Raw genomic sequence first — 21,848 nt, forward strand, 5'->3', positions numbered from 1 at the left:
TCAACTGTTAAAAAAGGTTTTATCATAGTAAGAATCACATGACTGGCTCTAATGGACTTTAGATTGTTATGTATGTGGAGCATGTCTCGTGTGAGTCAGCTGGGTTGTTTACTGTCATTCAGTGGATGATCTAGATGCGTTATGGACCACTTCATCCTCATTCTGCACAGTATGACACCCTGTCCAAAAAAAAAAAAAGAATAAATACATGCAATTCAAATTTAGACTTTTCAGTTTTAATCTAATAAAAATAGTGTTTAACCCTTTCATGCATAGCGGTCACTACAGTGGACAGTTATTCTACAGCTGTTCTATTGTATATTCATGGGTTTGGTTGTTTTAGTTCCATATCAGACAACACAGTGGACGCTTATGCATACAGTGCATTTCATACCGTTACTGTAACTTTGCTGTTCTTAATAAACCTGATCTGCTCTAACATGGTTCAGTGTAAATCAATTGCTAATTGTTATTAGACTGTAATTAACAGTTTTGTTTGTTTTTTTTTTTGCATATTATCTCCATAAAGTCAGTAATAACTAGTATTAAAGTATGTTAAAATGTGAGAAAACATCAGATTAGCAGCATTAAAAATGTTTTTATTGCATAGTTGTCCATATCACTAGTCACTTTTCCATTGGACATCTGCACAAAACTTTACCAATATTTACTAAATGTCGAAAAAACAAAAGCGCATAATGTTGGATTATCATTTAAATCACAAACGCCATGATTTGTTTATTTATTATTGTGTGATAACACCAGAAGTCATTCCATAAACATGGCAATGAATGTAAATATAGTGCAGATATATTAATTATTAGTATATATACCCTTCTATCCTGTACTAAATTAAAAAATGATGTGGTTTTCTGGTGTATCCACACATACACACACGTTTCTTCTTCGTTGCTTGTTGTAATGTACGTCAACATCCATTTTTTTTAATTCACCTGACTAGTTGCAAAAAAAGGTCTTTCCATTGCAGTTTTGCATGATATACCATCTGCGCTACGCCCAAAAAACCACCTCTTTCCAACGCAAAAATTTTTAATCGAAAAATTAGACTTTCGGCGAAATTGTCTTTTTTCCATTAGGTAAATTTTTAATGTGCAAGTTATATTTGCACAATTTGAGGGTCAATGGAAAAACGACTACTTTCTGATATTAGGTTTTAAATACATGTTTCTTTGCTTCAAAAATTAAATGCATGGTGTCCGACTGAGTGGACATTTTTGTAACTCCTTAAAAAAAAAAAAAAAAACTTGATTGCATTGTTTTTTTTTTCATACCTAAAGAGGAATAAAAACACTCTGTAAAATCATCTTGGCTAAGGTTCTCATAATTCTTGCATGAAAGGGTTAAATCAGTGATTCCCAACCTTTTTTGGCTCGTAACCCCATTTTAACATCACAAATTAATAGCAACCCCAGACATTCAAAACTGAGACAATTTTTTTGCTGAAATTAATTTGTTTTTAATCATGTAGTAGTTTGTTATACTATTTTGCAAATAAACATTAATTTTTGACAACATTTAGGCTATATAATGTATATAATGCACCTTTTTTCAATTTTATGCAGAAAAGTGTGTGGTGTTTTATTATAATGACATATATATTGAATCATTACAACATATTTTTTATTTTTATTTTTTATTTTTTTAATCAATTACAAGAAATTTCAGGCGACCCCATTTGAATTCCAGACGACCCCACGTGGGGTCCCGACCCCAAGGTTGAAAAACACTGCCCTAAGTGTTTTATGTGTGTTTCAGACACAGCAGCCTTTTTTAGGCTCATGACCCCATTTCAACATCATAAATCAATGGTGACCCATGACATTCAAAATGGAGACAATTTTTTTGCTAAAATTAATTTGTTTTTGATCATGTAATAGTTTGTTATACTATGTTGCAAATAAACATTAATTTTTGACAACATATGTATATAATGCACCTTTTTTCAATTTTATGCAGAAAAGTGTGTGGTGTTTTATTATAATGACATATATATTGAATCATTACAACATATTTTTCATTATTATTATTATTTTTTTTTTTTTTTTTAATCAATTACTAGAAATTTCAGGCGACCCCATTTGAATTCCAGACGACCCCACGTGGGGTCCCAACCGCAAGGTTGAAAAACACTGCCCTAAGTTTTTTATGTGTGTTTCAGACACAGCAGCCTTTTTTAGGCTCATGACCCCATTCAACATCATTGCGACCCCAGACATTCAAAACGAAGACAATTTTTTAACTAAAATTAATTTGTTTTTGATCATGTAATAGTTTGTTATACTATGTTGCAATTAAACATTACTTTCAGGCAACATTTAGGCTATATAATGTATATAATGGACCTTTTTAAAATTTTATTAGGAAAAGTGTGTGGTGTTTTAATTATAATGACATATACAGTCTACTCTCGTTAAACCGCCCGCCGTTATACCGCCATTTCCGCTTATCGCCATCCGCCAGCCCAGTTCCATGCACAAACAACACTTATACCATTGATTTCCCGACCGTTATACCGCCAGCGTCGCGGCGCGGCACCTCCGAGGTGCGCCGCCGTGGCACCTCTGAGGTGCGGCTCCCAGTGTTGTCTTTTCCATGGAAACCGGGTCGAAATGGCTCTTTGAGTGTTAAAGGTTGCCGATCCCTGCCTTACAACATAACAGAATCAAGATTTATTTAGAAACGCAATTAGAACGGGTTAACGGAGGCAGCATAGACATCATATAGTAAAGACATGCACATTATGGACGCAACCCGTTGTAACGCCATTTTCGCTATACCGCCAATTTGGCCGTGAACGGAAGTTGGCAGTATAACGAGAGTAGACTGTATATTGAATCATTACAACATATTTTTTATTAGCAAATTTTTTTTTTTTTTAATCAATTACTAGAAATTTCAGGCGACCCCATTTGAATTCCAGGCGACCCCACGTGGGTTCCCAACCCCAAGGTTGAAAAATACTGCCCTAAGTGTTTTATGTGTGTTTCAGATACAGCAGCCTTTTTTAGGCTCATGACCCCATTTCAACATCATGGTGACCCCAGACATTCAAAACGGAGACAATTTTTTAACTAAAATTAATTTGTTTTTGATCATGTAATAGTTTGTTATACTATGTTGGAAATAAACATTAATATTAGGCAACATTTAGGCTATATAATGTATATAATGCACCTTTTTAAAATTTTATACAGAAAAGTTTGTGGTGTTTTTATTAAAATGACATATTTATTGTGAATCATTACAACATATTTTTTATTAGTAATTTTTTTTTTATCAATTACTAGAAATTTCAGGCGACCCCATTTGAATTCCAGATGACCCCACGTGGGGTCCTGACCCCAAGGTTGAAAAACACTGCCCTAAGTGTTTTATGTGTGTTTCAGATACAGCAGCCTTTTTTAGGCTCATGACCCCATTTCAACATCATAAATTGATGGCAACCCATGACATTCAAAACGGAGACAGTTTTTTTGCTAAAATTAATTTGTTTTTGATCATATAGTAGTTTGTTATACTATGTTGCAAATAAGGTTCTAATAGTTTTGGATTTTTCATTATAGTTTAGTTTTATTTAATTTTGACTTTTTTTTCTCTAATTCAGTTCGTTTTAATTTGCTTTTAGAGCAGGTTTGCTAGTTTTCATTAGTTTTCATTTTTTTCTAAATGCTTAGTTTTAGTTTAGTTTTAGTTTTGTCGTCTCTTTTCTCTTCTTCTCTGTCGTCGTATTCAAATAAATCCCAGACAGGACTCTGCTGCTTTCTCCCAACTTTAGTCTCCATGTTTCCAGGTAGAGTGGGGACCAGAAGACGACTCTACACAGGAAATTTGCCTGTGTTTACTCAAATTGAAGAAAATTTTACTCTACTCAGATAACATTTGGTCCCTCCCTAAAAGAGTAAAAGTTACTCTTTGGGTAGAGCTCTCCAAACTCAATACAGAGCAAAATCTACTCAATATTGAGCAAAATTTACTCATTATAGAGCCAAATGTACTCTTTGTGAGGAAAATGCTTAGTAATTTTTCCTGTGTAAGTGACGGACCATTAAGTACCGTATGATGCCGCTAGCTAAAATTGCTAGAGCGAAATAAATGGCTTTCGTATCAATCCCATGTTGACAAAGACGAAAACGAAGGTAATTTTTTCCATCATTTTTATACGTTTTAGTTTTGTAAACACACAATACAGTTTCAGTTAGTAATCATTTTTCCTTTTAATTATAGTTTTTATTTATTTCAGTTAACGAAAATGTTTTTCCGATCCTAGTTTTCATCATTTCGTTAGTTTTCGTTAACGATAACAACCTTGGTTGCAAATAAACATTAATTTTAGGCAACATTTAGGCTATATTATGTATATAACGCGCCTTTTTTAAATTTTATACGGAAAAGTGCGTGGTGTTTTTATTATAACTACATATTTATTGTGAATCATTACAACATATTTTTTATTAGTAATTTTTTTTTTTTAATCAATTACTAGAAATTTTAGGCGACCCCATTTGAATTCCAGGCGACCCCATGTGGGGTCCCGACCCCAAGGTTGAAAAACACTGGGTTAAATCCAAGTGTATAAAAACCACACACTCCAGACAGCTGTGGCAGTGTGGCTCATGCTACGCTCAGGGCATGTTAACATGTGACACAATGATTGACAGATTTCCCCCGACCCCTGGATAGAGTGTGGTACTTTAAAATAGAACCCATGGCAAACGTGAGGCCAATAAACCCTGCAGTTCCATCTATTAAAGCTGCAGAAGTGGAATCGGTGGCTTTTCACTGTGTTCCCTCAGGACTCTAACCCATTGGGATTTTCAATAAGCACTAATTAAACTGGAAACAAGTCATGAAATATTTCTAATGATGAATAAAGCGCCACCTATGAGATATGAAAAACCTGCACTTTTGTCGTCTGGGGATTTGTAAGATAAGGTTAAAGCAGCAGCAGTGGAGTCTGTGTATGTTAAGTGAATCATTAACATTGATCGGTGAAAACACAGCATCATAAGGTGTGTATTTTTTTAACAGGGACGAGTGGGTGTTCTGTAAGAAATAGCCTACAGCCTGACTCGTCATTGAATCAGTCTGGGTCTACTCCACAGGGGCTTTTAAAGGTGTTGGTACACTAAAAAAGTAACACATTAGAGAGTGGTCGGTGGTTTACAGGACAGATTAATGTCACAGTGATAGATGTAATAGTCTGAAGGTGAAAGAAGAGATAAGTATGTGATGTTTGTAAGTGGTGCATCATCAACAACCTGCAGATTAGAACACACCACGTTTTTTATAATCCTGTTTTAAAAATGTCTCATCTCACTGAGGTTTTAGAAAACAGTCTGTAGTCTGATTTTTTTTTTTTTTTTTTTTTTTTTTCCATATTTTGTCATCTGTTGCCAAACGGCTGCCATGTTTGAATGGATTCTCTATACTTACATAATAACAGACGAGTGCAGAATGATGCAGTTCAATGTTACTTGTTCACAAAAAGAGACGTGTCTTCGTGACAGTTAATATAAGACATTTGTTATGGCTGCTGTTTTCTGCCAAAGCTGTAAATATGAAAACCTTGATAAATACAAAAGTGTGTGATGGTTCATATTCAATCACAGTGTTTACGCTCAGTGTGACAAGCAGAAGTGAATATGTGAGTAGAAGCGTGTTGTTTGTCCGTTGGACTCATATTCATTTCCTTCTCTGCAGACAGAAGAGGACTACATCCCTTATCCCAGCGTTCACGAGGTACATCAGCAGTATATGCAAGAAGAATTACAAATACACTATACAGTTACAAATACACTATACAGTTACAAATACACTATACACTTACAAATACACTATACAGTTACAAATACAGTATACACTTAAAAATACACTATACAGTATCAAATACACTGTACAGTTACAAATACACTGTACAGTATCAAATACAGTATACACTTAAAAATACACCATACAGTTACAAATACAGTATACAGTTACAAATACAGTATACACTTACAAATGCACTATACAGTTACAAATACACTATACAGTTACAAATACACTATACAGTATCAAATATAATATACAGTTACAAATACACTATACAGTTTTAAATACAGTATACACTTACAAATACAATATACACTTAAAAATGCACTATACAGTTACAGATACATTATACAGTTACAAATACAGTACACAGTCACAAATAGAATATACAGTTACAAATACAGCAAACAATTACAAATAGACTATACGCTTACAAATAGAATATACAGTTACAAATACACTGTACAGTTACAAGTACAATATACAGTTACAAATACAGTATGCAGTTACAAGTACAATATATAGTTACAAATACACTATACAGTTACAAATACACTATACGCTTACAAATAGAGTATACAGTTACAAATACACTATACAGTTACAAATACAGTATACAGTTACAAATACAGTATACAGCTGCAAGTACAGTATGCAGTTACAAATACAGTATACAGTTACAATTACACTATACGTTAACAAATAGAATATACAGTTGCAAATACACTATATGTTACAAATTCAGTATACAGGTACAAATACAGTTACAAATTCAGCATACAGTTACAATATGCAGTTACAAATACACTATACAGTTACAATATGCAGTTACAAATACAGTATGTAGTTACAAATACAGTATACAGTTACAAATACGCTATACAGATACAAATACAATATGCAGTTACAAATACAGTATATAGTTACAAATACAGTTACAAATTCAGTATACAGTTACAAATACAGTATGCAGTTACAAATACAGTGAACAGTTACAAGTACAATATGCAGTTACAAATACAGTTACAAATTCAGTGTACAGTTACAAATACAGTATACAGTTACAAGTACACTATACAGTTTCAAATACAGTATACAGTTACAAGTACGATATGCAGATACAAATACAGTATACAGTCCATGTAGAGCTGAAGCTTTAAACATAGGTTTCCTAGAACATCCAGGTCTATATCAATAAAGACTGACTGATTGATTGATTGATTGATTAGTTGATGTCTCTCCATGTAGTTGATACTATCTCTGTGAACACTGATATTCTGTCTCTGGCTGCCAGGTACTGGGTCGCAGTAGTCCGTTTCCACTGATCCTGTTGCCCCAGTTTGGAGGCTACTGGATCGAAGGGACCAATCATGAGCCAAAAGACCCCCCAGAGGCTGATCAACCGTCCTGTCCTACCTCCCACATCAAACTGGAAACAAACAGCCTCGCCAAGATCTACAGGAAGCATTTCATGGGCAAGGTGAGTGAGGTGGCAGCAGGGGATCTGGATTCACTGGACTTATTCTTTATTTTTTTCTAGTTCTGTTTTTTTTTTCCTCTTAAATTTCTTGATTGTCCTGTTTTTGACCAGCAAAAAAAAGACCAAAAAAAAAAAAAAAAGGTTTTATTCTATCACCATCTAGTTAACTTCAGATACACTGTTCCCCTTAAAGATGGATAAATAGGATTCATAAAAACACAAAATCTAAGAAAAATCTGACCTGCACTCTCTTTTTAAACAATTAAAACGCTTTTATCATGGATGGATATAGATGGCTTTGATTAGGTTTCATATGACTGTACCATGATAATCAATATTTTGGGTCCAAAGAAATCTTAGGACTGAGTTATTTTATTCAATTTATTCCATTTTACTGACACAGAGTTGCATTTGGGTCTACAAAAAGATAAATATATGCAACAAATATTATATTGGAAAGCCAGTTTTACCTTAAAGAAGCCAGATATTCTCTATATATCACCAAAATGTCTTATATTTAGGAGAAAAATAAAATAAAACGTAATTTGAGTAGACTTTTTAAAATTAGAATAGAACTGTAAGCACTGAAAAATGAATGCCAAGTATAAGCAAACTGTTTATAGAAACATTTGGTCTAGTATTCTTGAAATGAAAAGCTGTGACATTCCTTAAATAAGAAAACAAAGTTGTTTTTCCACTGAGCTCTTATGCAAACCATTGTTTTTAACTTGTGACTGCTTACACACAGCTCCGTATTAACTGGAAAATATGAATTCGACAAAGTAAGATATATTTACATAACACTTTCTAAAATTAGATTACCTTTCTCAAACATGATTACTTTTACTTTTTCTGTCTGGAAATGCCTGATTTGTATTATGACATAAAAATATAAGTCTAGTGTTTTCACGTAAATAAACATTTTGTCAGTGTTGTGATACAGTTGACGAACTGTGAAACACGTAGTATTTCTGTTACATAACCCATCAGCCATTCCGCATTCAGGATCTGATTTGTAAAACATGTACTTGTTTAATTTCCTGGAGGGCAGTTTAACTACTTTTCCTTAATTAGAAGACTGTCTCTCTCCACACTGGTCCATTTCTAATTCATGGTAACATTTTTATTCTAGTGTCCCCTCGTCCCCCCCCCTTGTCAGTAGCTGTAGGACTCATCCTTGCGTTAAAGGTTCCTCTGCTTATCTGCCTCCAGGAACACTTTAATTATTACACCATGGACGCTGCCCTCGGCCACTTGGTCTTTTCCATGAAGTATGATGTCATTGGGGATCAGGAGCATCTGCGCTTGATGCTTCGGTACGATTTTCTATTATTTTTATCTCTGACCTGTTTCCTTTTCATGCTTATTTATCACTCTAGTGCTCATAGAAACATTCAAGATTTACTGATTTGTTTTTTGTTTTTTTCCCTCTTATGTAAACCTTAACTCTTTGAAATGTAATAATTCCATACGTATGACTCAGTCTGCTCGCAAATAATGTTTATTTGAGCACAAACGACACGGAAGCAGAGAAACAATCCCAATTCTTTTACATTCTGCTTCTGTGATGAATTTTCAGCTGGGTTACTAACAATAGGCAGCGCTGTTGGAAGCCTTACCCCTGCCTCTGCTTTCCACCGCCTGTCACAGTGAGCCTGCTGCATTTACTCATCAGTTTTATCTTCAATTAGACGTCTGCTGCAGATACTGTCCAGGCAACCATTGTGAAAATTGTTACAGCTTTAATGAATGTGGTTACCTATAACACCAGATGGCTCTTCAAAGTGTAATTGGACTAAATAAACGTTAACCAAACATTATGAAGCAGTGGCGGCTGGTGAAAATATTTTTGTGGTGGGGCGCAGTTAATAATAATAATAATAATAATAATAATAATAATAATAATAATAATAATAATAATGGATTAGATTGATATTGCGCTTTTCTATGAACGAATACTCAAAGCGCATACAGTGGATCCATTACTCATTCTTCATTCTAGGGATGGGAATCGTTAAGAATTTAATGATTCCGATTCCATTATCGATATTGCTTATCGATCCGATTCCTTATCGATTCTCTTATCGATTCTCATTGGGTGAGGGAATAAAAGAGTACAAACGGGTGTGTTTGCATTAACTGTCTTTTATATTTCCATCTCTGCACAGAAAATATAACATACAGGGTGGGGAAGCAAAATTTACAATGAACATTTAGTTGTTTTTTCTCAGCAGGCACTACGTCAAAACCAAACACATATTGATGTCATAATCATACCTAACACTATTATCCATACCTTTTCAGAAACTTTTGCCCATATGAGTAATCAGGAAAGCAAACGTCAAAGAGTGTGTGATTTGCTGAATGCACTCGTCACACCAAAGGAGATTTCAAAAATAGTTGGAGTGTCCATAAAGACTGTTTAGAATGGAAAGAGGAGAATGACTATGAGCAAAACTATTACGAGAAAGTCTGGAAGATACTATTAAAGAAGAATGGGAGAAGTTGTCACCCGAATATTTGAGGAACACTTGCACAAGTTTCAGGAATCGTGTGAAGGCAGTTATTGAGAAAGAAGGACACATAGAATAAAAACTTTTTTTTTTTCTCTTTTTTTTTTTTTCCCTTTTTTTTTTTTTAATTGAAGAGAAAAAAAAAAGAATAAAAACATTTTCTATTATGTAAATTTTCTTGTGGCAAATAAATTCTCATGACTTTCAATAAACTAATTGGTCATACACTGTCTTTCAATCCCTGCCTCAAAAGATTGTAAATTTTGCTTCCCCACCCTGTATACAGTATGTACAAATAATAATAACAGATGACGCCAGGCCCAGTTCGGGGGGGGGGGGGGGGGGGGGGCAGTGAAAGTGAAACTAAAGACTCTTTACTAATTCCTCTATTGCCGCATTTCTACTACTTGGAACTGGTTCAACTCGGCTCGGCTTGTCTCCTGTTGTTGTGCACCTCATTTCCTTTCCCTTCTTACCTTCGGAAACTTGTTTTTGAGGAGTTACGACGTTTGTTGCCCACACCAGAACCGTCCCGGCGTTCACTCTCCCACTACATTCACAAGCACCGCTAAGTAGAGTATCAAATACGTGACATTCCTGTAAATGATTCACATGCTGTGGACAAATGTTTGAGGATACTGGAGGGATTCCACCCTTTTGAAGACATGGAAGCTTTGACAGTGTTCCAAGTAAGTGGACCTGGTGTCGTCTGTTTAGACCGTTTCTGCCTCAATGCCATGTTGGCTACGTTCTGACCAAAACAATGCAGCGTACTGTGACGTCATCGCTCATGCACAACAAAGGCAGAATCGATAAGCAGGCAGGCAAACGACGCCGAGGAATTGAACTACTGGTCCACTACTATTCTCCTTATATATGCTACCACTTGGAGATATCATCAGAAAACATAATGTTAGCTTCCATAGCTACGCGGACGACACACAAATATACATCTCCGCAGAACCCAATGACGTGACAGCCATCCATTCCATTACAAACTGCCTCACAGCAATGAATCAGTGGATGTGCAGGAACTTTCTGAAACTGAATGAGGACAAAACTGAAATCCTGCTTGTTGGCCCAAAAGCAAAAAGGGAAATGCTGATGAGTAGGATGGGCAAACTCACTTCCTGGATCAAACCAGAAGTGACAAGTCTGGGAGTCATTATAGACTCAGACTTAAACTTTAAGTCCCACATAAAGAAAGTCACTAAAACGTCATTCTTCCACCTCAGAAACATAGCCAAAGTAATGCCGGTTATAAATCGAAAGGATGCTGAAAAACTGGTCCATGCTTTTATCTCCAGCAGACTGGACTACTGTAATGCACTCCTTACAGGTCTCCCAAAAAGCAGCACAGACAGACTTCAGCTGATTCAGAACTCTGCAGCTAGGTTATTAACCAAAACCAAGAAGAGAGAGCACATTACTCCAGTGTTGGTTTCCCTGCACTGGCTACCGGTAACCTACAGAATTGATTTGAAGATACTACTCCTCACGTATAAAGCTCTAAATGGAACCGGACCAAGTTACATTGCAAACTCACTGATCAATTATGTACAAACTAGAACACTGAGGTCATCAAACGCAGGGTTACTAGCGACTCCCAGAAATATTACAAGGAAAATGGGGGACGCAGCCTTTACTAACTATGCGCCAAAGTTATGGAATACAATTCCAAAAGACATTAGAGAAGCCAGTTCACTGAATATATTTAAAACCAAATTAAAAACATTTTTATTCTCATTAGCCTTTGAAAGGAGATAAAAATTGGGTCACAATTCAGGAACCAGGAATGTGCGGTTTTTCATTTTTATTTTATCTTATTATATTTCTGTTTTTATTTTTTTATTTTACTGTATTTCAAATTTCATCTTATTTCTTGCACTTCAAAAATTCTATGTATAATCAAATATTTTAATGTGCGCTGCTTTTATTTTTATTTTATTGTATTTCTCACATTTCATCTTATTTCTTGCACTTCAAAAATTCTATGCATAATCAAATATTTTAATGTGCGCTGTTTTTATATTTATTTTTATTTTATTGTATTTCTAATCAAATCTAAATGTATTTTAATATTGTATTTTTTTCAATCAATGTGAAGCACCTTGGGCTACAATTTCTGTATGAAAGGTGCTATACAAATAAAGTTTATTATTATTATTATTATTATTATTATTACTGGGAACCAGTTCTCAAAAAGAACCTATTGACAAGATACCACTGTTTTGTAGCAAATATTTAACAGGGTTTTATTAACCCTTTCATGCATGAATTATGAGAACCTTAATCAAGATTTTTTTTTTTTTTCCTGAGTGTTTTTATTCTTCTTTAGACTTGAAAAAAATAATGCAATTGAAACTTTTTTTGTGAACCTATTTTTCATGCAGTTCCAAAAATGTCCACTCAGCTGGACACCATGCATTTAATTTTGGAAGCAAAGACACATGTATTTACTGATATATTGTGTGAAAACTATGAAATAAAAACGTTTTTAATGCTGCTAATCTGTTGTTTTCTCACATTGTAACATACTCTAATACTAATACTAACTTCATGGAGATATTATGCAAAATAATAATAATAATAATAATAATAATAATAATAATAATAATAATAATAATAATAATAATAATAATAATAATAATAAACTTTTGATTGCAGTTTAATAACAATAACAAGCAATTAATTTAGACTCAAACATGCTACTGCAGATCAGGTTTATGTAGAACAGCAAATTTACAGTAATGGTATGAATTACAGTTTTTAGGATGATGCATAAGTGTCCACTGTTTTGGCTGATATGGAACTTAAACAACAAAATACATGAATATATAAGAGCAAAACTGTAGAATAACTGTCCACTGTAGTGACCACTAGGCATGGAAGGGTTAAACAAATAAAACTTCATGTGATGAACATTAAAGGAGTAATCTAGTATTTTTCTGTCGAAAGTAGGTGAAAAAAACAGGCTTTTTACTTTGTTGCAAAAGCAGCTTTTCTAGAAAAAGTCAAATATTCTTAAATATAATGAAATCATCAACTAAGACAAATCTGCCAAAGATCTCTTTTAAGTGGATTTCTTAAAACTAGATTCAAGTCTAGCCACGGAAAAACTACTCTGAAAATCGATGTTACTACAGGCAGCAAAAACAGTTGGACTTAATACTGTTAAATTTGAGAAGCCTCACTCTCACAAAATTGAAAACAAACATGTTCCTCTGCAGGAATATTATGAAGATGTAACCAGTATCTCATTAAGACAAATATTCTTTAAATCACATTACTTTTTTTTTTTCTCATGAGAAACATTCATTATCTGATAATCATATAGATCAGGGGTGTCAAACTCATTTTCTTCCAGGGGCCACATTCAGCCCAATTTAATCTGAAGTGGACCGGACCAGTAAAATAACAGCATGATAGCCAAAAAATAATGACAACTTCAAATTGTTTTAGTGCAAAAAACATGACATTAAATTATGCCAATATTTACGTTTCCAAACTATCCAAACAAAAAGGATGTGAATAACCTGAAAAAAATGAAACTTGTAAAGAAATATAAGTACAATTTTATCAGTATTATGCCTCCACTTATCATTTATACACATGCATTATAGGTCAGATCTACAAATACAAAAAAAAAACATTTAATATTTAATAACAGGCAGAATATTGTTAAAATTGCACTTAATTTTCTGTAGATGTTTCAGGTTGTTCATATTTGTTCAGGTTATTCACATTTTATTGTTAAAGGATCGTTTGTTAATGTAAACCTTTTCATAATTTCATGTTTTTTCCACTAAATCAAAGAGAAAAAAATGGTGTTGTCATTATTAATTGGTTGTTATGATATTATTTTTGAGTTTGATGCCCTAACTTGCACTTTGCAAATTCATCCTGCGGGCCGGATTGGAATCTTTGGTGGGCCGGATTTGGCCCCCGGGCCGCATGTTTGACACCTGTGATATAGATAAATGATACTTACCTCCCAGAAATAATCTCCTCTCTTTCTTGAAATTCTGTCTTTGCAGTGTTAGCATACACTTACTTAAACCTGCACCTTTGTGAGCTTGCCTTAGGACACAGGTGTCAAACATAAGGCCCGGGGGCCAAATCTGGCCCGCCAAAGGGTCCAGTCCGGCCCGTAGGATGAAATACACTGAAGATATTAACAATCAATGTTGTAAAAATCATTGCAATTCAGGTTCCACATAAAGAACAATTAAATCTCAATTGAGTCAGACCAGTAAAATATTATCATGATAACCTATAAATAATGAAAACTGCAGATTTTATCTTTGTTTTAGTAAAAAAAAAAAAAAAAATTACGTGAAAATTTTTTTATTAACAAACTGTCCTTTAAAAAAAATGTGAATAACCTGAACAAATATGAACCTGAAACGTCTTAAAGCTATACCTACCGATGTGGCATTTCTCACAGCACTTAGTAAAAGTTTGAACATGAACAACCCGCCTCCCTCCAAAGCCCCGCCCACTTCCCCTTGCCTGAGCTCTGATGCTCGCCTCCTCTCACCTGATGCGCGCGGAGGAAGCGGAGGGGCAGGTCCGGTCCACTTCGGTGTGTCCGCAGACCCCTCCCTCAGTAATCAGATACATCATCCACCTGCCGCGGCCCGCGGCCCCTGTTCCATCAGTAGACCCTGTATTTAAGGGTGTGGTCTGTGCAGCACTGGGTCAGTGTCTTCACTGCACCACGGAGATGAGATGCCCAGGCGACGGGCGCGCGCACTGTGTACGCGTGGCCTCCACGAATTTTTCCATGGACATTTGAGGTTTCATAGTCCATATATTTATCATCCTACATAATCCTACACTGTGTGACACTATGTACATGTACCTGTATGAGTCCCACGGTCATAAAAGCTGAGCTTTATGCAGACCTGTTCAGTCCAGTACAGCCGACTTCTGGACTTTTACCTCCATCCTTCATTCATCGGACTCCTGTTTGTTCTCCTTAGTTGTTGTTTCTGTTCATAAATCCGTTTATTCCCTTCCACATGAGCATTTGAGTTCTATCCATACACATCCTAGAAAGACTGTGGTCAGTGACAGGAGAAGCAGCGCGAGTGATGCGTCAGATTCAGAGGTACCCGTATAGGATGAGGAGACGGCGATAATGGATCGGATGCTGGACGGCCGTAATGGATGATTGACAGGAGACTCAGCCAGGTTCAGCCAATTATTTTATTCGGACCGAATAAAATGATTGGTCAGACTTTTATCACAAATATACGAGAATTAAACATTTTTAAGTTTCAATACCTGGTGGATTTCTTTTACATTTTAGTTTAACATACGCTTATTAGGAGCATTTTAAGATGACAAAAGAAAAGTGCAAAAATGCCACATCATACGGTATAGCTTTAAGAGAAGTACATGCAATTTTACCAATATTCTGCCTGTTACTAAAACTTTTGCGTATTTGTAATTGTAATGTAAGTTTTAATGCACATGTGTATATTATAAACTGATAAACTGAGGCAGAATATTGTTAAAATTGTACTTGTTTTTCTTAAGACAATTCAAGTTGTTCATGTTATTCAGATTTTTAAGGAAACTTTGTAGATGTAAACCTGATCATAATATAATTTTACCTTTTTCACTGTTATTATTTTACTGTTCCGGCCCACTTGAGACCAAATTGGGGTGAATGTGGCCCCTGAACTAAAATGAGTTTGACACCCCTGCCTTAGGATATGTCTAATAAATTAAATAATATGGTAAGTACGTAAACATTCTTCAGTAATCACACCATTATAAATCTGAAATAGTTTGTGTGTCCTTAGCAGCTCCAAACAGCACACACCGGTGTTCTGCAGAGGTTTGTATCTGTTAAGTAACATCAGTATAAATAAAACTCTTTAAATGTTTGTATGGTACAACAGAAATTCTGATTCCAGTCTCTGTGAAAATATTGACTTAAAAAAAAAAATGCTCCGCTGTGTACTTCACAATAAGCACACTATTCATCTGTGTTGTTCGAGTACAAAGCCTCCCACCCACAGTCACCAGAGCCCACTTACTCAGATACTCCACTCCTTCACATCCTGCTGAAGACAGACGAGGATAAGAAGGAGGCACAACTTAACACACCATATAACCTGTGAATTAATTTTAGCGCCCAAGAGACTCTTCTCCAGATTTTAATAGCTGTATCTCCCCTCTGTTAGTAGAGGTTTAGAGTGGATGAGTGCGAAGCAAGGTAATAGTTTCAGCCCACAACATTTTTCACACGGTGATGTTTTCCCCGGAGTGGGCGCCACCCACAGTCACCCCAGTCAGACTCAGTCATCTCAGTGGGTATAGTCACAGCCGCTGACTCACACTGTCCATTTTTAAAGCATCTGTACAGCATGATGATGTCAGAATGCCTTCGGTTTTATGACCAATGAGGTTATGCGATTACTTCTGTTGGTCTGTCTCTCAGCAGTATTGCACAGAAACTACTGCACTGATTTGCATAAATGTGGGCAGATAAGGCATAGGCCAAGGAAGAACCACCTTAATAAGGGTTTTTCATGCATGACCCGGAAACAGTTCTTGTTTTTTTTTAACTTTTTATTTAAATTTTTGCACAATATAAAACATAACAAAACAAAACATCTGAGACAAGACATAAATAAAAATAATAATAAATTACACCACATAGTATTATTATTGTTACAAATATTATACTACATCTATAGATACATTGCCAAATATCGAAATATTCATATATTTGTACAGGGTGGGGAAGCAAAATTTACAATATTTTGAGGCAGGGATTGAAAGACAGTGTATGACCAATTAGTTTATTGAAAGTCATGAGAATTTATTTGCCACAAGAAAATTGACATAATAGAAAATGTTTTTATTCTATGTGTCCTCCTTCTTTCTCAATAACTGCCTTCACACACTTCCTGAAACTTGCGCAAGTGCTCCTCAAATATTCGGGTGACAATTTCTCCCATTCTTCTTTAATAGTATCTTCCAGACTTTCTCGTAATAGTTTTGCTCATTGTCATTCTCTTCTTTCCATTATAAACAGTCTTTATGGACACTCCAACTATTTTTGAAATCTCCTTTGGTGTGACGAGTGCATCCAGCAAATCACACACTCTTTGACGTTTGCTTTCCTGATTACTCATATGGGCAAAAGTTTCTGAAAAGGTATGGATAATAGTGTTAGGTATGATTATGACATCAATAAATGTTTGGTTTCAAAACAATTGACGTAGTGCCTGCTGAGAAAAAACAACTAAATGTTCATTGTAAATTTTGCTTCCCCACCCTGTATATAAATACAAAACACCTCATGTCAGGGCTTATAAGAGCAATTCTCGTCAACAACCCAAAAAGTTTAATTATACAAATAGTCTTCGACCATGTGCCATCTCCGCTTAAAAAGATCCATTTTCATTTGTAATGATGCGGTCATTCTTTCCATAGTGTACACTTGTTTCAGTCTTTGTTTCCATTCTATTACCGTTGGTGATTTGACACTCTTCCAATTTACTGTTACTATTTTTTTTTAGCAATCAGTGGTAAAATATGTAAAATATATCTCTGCTCTGCATTAAAATCATTGACCGGTATGACTCCAAGTAAATAGAACAAAACTTTTGAGGGGACTTCTCTTTTTACAATTCTTTCAATTTCTTCTTTGATATTTTTCCAGTATATAAACAAGCTCGGAGAGTCCCAAAATTCGTGTGTATGGTCACCTGTTTTACCACAATTTCTCCAGCATAAAGCTGTAGATGGATCCTTGACAAAATAAGATATAACCAAAGGAGTATGAAAAAATCCGGTCTTGAGTTTCCAATCAAATTCCCTCCACTGCTGACTATTGATGCCTTTATGACTAATATTACATAATTTGTCCCACAATTCGTCTTCTATAACAGTATTTGATTCCAATTCCCATTTTTCTTTGATATCATAGGTATTTTGAAAGGTGTCTGGTGAGAGTCTTTCATAGAGATGAGAGATATGTTTGCCCGCTGACCCGGAAACAGTTTGAAACGACTCATTTTGTATATCGTTTCTTCTGGTTTACTTGTCAACAGTGGCTGAGGCCATATTGAAGTGTCACTGCTGTGCACCCCAGTGTACATCGAATAAACAAAGGCAACTATATTTAAGTTTTCACGGTTTTCCTTCAGATTTAGTGGAGAAAAAAGAAATGGGTGGTCGCAATTCATCGAGATAAGGGGCCAAACTTCAGAATCCAAGCAGGAAGTACGTTCGTGGTCATGCGTGAAAAACCCCTATTATTGAAGCAGATCCACCGTCTGTTATTGTGTTTGACACCCTTTAACATTAGATACCTTTGAATGGGAACGGTACTAACCTTTAACGTTTTATCAGGCAAGTGACTATTTTTGGTTATTTTCAAAAACATTACCGTACTTTCTGGGCTATAGAGCACGCCTGACTATAAGCCGCACCTGCGTATAAGCCGCACCCACCAAATTTTAGAAGAAACAAAATATCTGTAGATATATAGGCCACACCTGACTATAAGCCACAGGTGTCCACGTTGTAACATGAGATATTTACACAGAAAGATGGTAAACAGAAAGATTATTTAAATATTTATTTCCATACCTTAACCGCTTTTTTCCAAACAGTGCCTGTAACACGGCAGTAAAACGGCAGTAACACGACTGGTTAAAAACCTCCGAAAAGTCATTGATCGCTATCCTCATCTTCTGCGCATTGAAACTGCTGAAGTTGTCTTCTTCAGTGTCGGAGTTGAACAGCCTCAGAAAGGCTCCGTCACACACCTTCTCAGTCTCTTTTCCGTTGTCGCTCTCAATGGCACTAACGTGCAGCAGCTCTATTTCCTTTCATGGACAACCAGATCGATTGGTTTTAGCTTAAAAGCTACATCATATGCATTTCTTTGTGTGTTTTCCATGATGAGGGTTAGTGCAAAATGATTGTTAAAAGTTAAGCTTAAACTTCTCCTCTTCATCACCCCTTCTACCCGTCCGTCTCACTTTTGCGCTTCCTGCTAGAGCACCCCCTGGAGGCCGTTAGCCCGTAAAAATCTATACTTGAGCCGCATCGTTGTGTAAGCCGCAGGGTTCAAAGCATGAGAAAAAAAGTAGCGGCTTATAGTTCAGAAAGTACGGTAATACGGTAACTCTATAACACCAAACATCATATTTGATACATAAATTTTGAAGCCATCTACATAATCAGTATGATATTTTTTTCTTGAAAAACCTGATGTATACATTTAGATACATGCAATACATGGATAATCCACCAGGGGGGAGGAATTCATTCACCAGAGGCCTTTCCAGTGACACTAGAAGACTGTCATTAATGAGGAAGGAGGCAGAACTTTGCCAATTTTGAAAAGGAATTACCAGTTTGTTAGACATCATTGTGTTATATTATGTTTTTGTTTGTTTAACTCTTTCATTCATGAATTATGAGAACCTTAGTTGAGTTTTTTTTCCTGAGTGTTTTTATTCCTCTTTAGGCATGAAAAAAACAATGCGATTGAAATTTTTTTATGAACCTATTTTTCATGGAGTTCCAAAAATGTCCACTCAGCTGGACACCAATTTTTGAACCAAAACAACATGTATTTAAAACTCATTATCAGAAAGTGATAAACTGTGTTAAAACTATGAAATAAAAACATTTATCATGCAGCTAATCTGATGTTTTCTCACATTTTAACATACTCTAATACAAGTTATTACTAACTTCATGCAGACAATATGCAAAAAAAAAACCTTTTTGATGACGAAAACTGTTGATTACAGTCTAATAACAATTAGCAATTATTTGACACATGTTACTGCAGATCAGGTTAATCAACTCTAAAACATAGAGAAAAGTTTGGAATTGACATTATTTATGTATTATTATATTATAATTTTACTGGTTCGGCCCACTTCAGATCAAATTTAGCTGAATGTTGATCAGGTTTATCAACCTGATCTGCAAAGTTACAGTAATGGTATGAATTACAATATATTATGGGATGATGCATAAGTGTCCACTGTGTCAGCTGATATGGAACTAAAACAACAAAACCCATGAATATATAAGAGAAGAGCTGGAGAATAACTGTCCACTGTAGTGACCAGTATGCATGAAAGGGTTAAATATAATAATATTTGAGCACTGAGACCCGATGTATCAAATATGATACACAATTGAAACTCATACATGGAAATTGATCTTTGAAAAAAAAATTTTTTTGGTTGTTTAAAAGGACCAATAAAGGTTCCAGTTTCAAAGAACTGGAATTTTCTGTCAGTGATTTATTGATTCAAGCTTTACAGGGTTAAAAGACAGTGAGAGTAAGAGTTAGAGTGAGGGCAGTTCACCTCTGTATGAACAGTGAGTGTACCTGCTTTGTTAGGTACCATGAAGTAATGGTACTAATGTAAGGAATGATGTTCAAAGTGATAATGTGGATGTTGACAGGTGTCTGGATCAGCATTTATGTTGGTCTAATGTTTTAAAATACATGTTCCTTTTAGGTTACATGTGTATTCTTGCATTTTTTATATATACTTCTCTGGGTTTTTTTGTTTTTTGCCACATACGGGCAAGGAAACAAATGTAGTAACTTCACTGACCTTGATTTTCTACACAACAATAAAAAAATTAGAAAAAATTCACATCATTCAAGTCTTGTTAGGTCCTCCAATAACCCACTAAGGTTGAAATGTTGAGTTTCAGAGTATTTCTATAAGTGAACTATAAAGGGTTAAGGATGATCTAAGAAGTTCCACACTTCTGGAAACACTGTCAACCCTGTTTTCATTAGGATAGTGTGGGTTTGTGTCGGAATGTGGACAGACTAAACTGAGACTTTTGGACATACTCCTAAATAGCCAGGTTGAGGCTTCACAGTAATTGCGTCCCTTTCACGAGAGTCTTTCAAAAAGTAAGAGGTGACCTTTAACTACCAGCTCAAAATTCAACATGCAAACTGAATTAGAGTTTATTCTGTCCTTGTTGTTCCTGCTGGCAGTTGTAGTGTCCTTACATTCTGCTGTTTATTATGTTACTTCTGACTACATCCACAGGTGGTGAGCTGCTGCAAATTTAGCAACTGCCGGTAGTTTCAATGTCCAGTGGTGTTATCAGCTCCTGTATCATGTCAGATATGTCTCAAACATGTTAATATATTCACAGAAGTTGAACTTGGCTGAAACACTAGTTGGATGGAGATCATTTCAACATAAAAAACATGACTTAAAATGAAAACATATTAGTTTCGGTAGAGCCTTATAAAAGTGACTGAGATTCCAAACCTTCATTTCACCACTGATGAAAACACAACAGCTAACCTATGGATAATTACCTTAAACTTAGTCACATGTTTCACTTTGAGCCAATGGTGTCAGTTCTCTGTGGTTCAGAAGAGCAGAGTTTTTGTCCATAAGAGTAGAGATTTGTGATCTGTTGATTTATGATTGAGTTTGTTTTAACCCTTAAAGTCCCAGAACTATTTATTTGGCGACTTTCAAATCAATGTTCCTCTACATTTCACCTTTCTTGAGTGATTTATTTCCATTTATTCTAATACTAATCCTCTGCATTTTGCATTTTTCAGTGACAGTCAGATATTGTCCTATGTTTAATTAACCCTTTCATGCATAGTGGTCACTACAGTGGACAGTTATTCTACAGCTGTTCTCTTGTATATTCATGGGTTTTGTTGTTTTAGTTCCATATCAACCAACACAGTGAACGCTCATGCATCATCTCATACACTACAATTCATACCATTACTGTAACTTTGCTGTTCTCGATAAACCTGATCTGCACTAACATGTTTGAGTGTCAATCAATTGCTTGTATTTTTTTTTTTTTTTTTTTTTTTTTTATTAGACCGTAATTAACAGGGTTTTTTGTTTTGTTTTGTTTTTTTTAATAAAAATTTGTTTTTGTTTTTGTTTTGTTTTTTTTGCGTATTATCTCCATGAGGTGAGTAATGACTAGTATTAGAGTATGTTAAAATGTGAGAAAACATCAGA

The 21,848-nt window shown here is 35.2% G+C and overlaps 1 protein-coding gene across 8 annotated transcripts in view; it reads left to right on the plus strand.

Moving 5' to 3' along the window:
• rap1gapb (RAP1 GTPase activating protein b) overlaps positions 1-21,848 on the plus strand; it is a 439,024-nt gene that overhangs the window by 337,982 nt on the left and 79,194 nt on the right. For all 8 annotated transcript variants that reach the window (XM_030134454.1, XM_030134457.1, XM_030134455.1 and 5 more), the window contains 3 exons: positions 5,722-5,760; positions 7,127-7,312; positions 8,525-8,628. In XM_030134454.1, coding sequence (XP_029990314.1) covers positions 5,722-5,760; positions 7,127-7,312; positions 8,525-8,628 — 329 coding nt within the window. The remainder of the gene's footprint in view (positions 1-5,721; positions 5,761-7,126; positions 7,313-8,524; positions 8,629-21,848) is intronic.

This window comes from Sphaeramia orbicularis, chromosome 5, assembly GCF_902148855.1.
Source record: "Sphaeramia orbicularis chromosome 5, fSphaOr1.1, whole genome shotgun sequence".
Lineage (NCBI taxonomy): Eukaryota > Metazoa > Chordata > Actinopteri > Kurtiformes > Apogonidae > Sphaeramia > Sphaeramia orbicularis.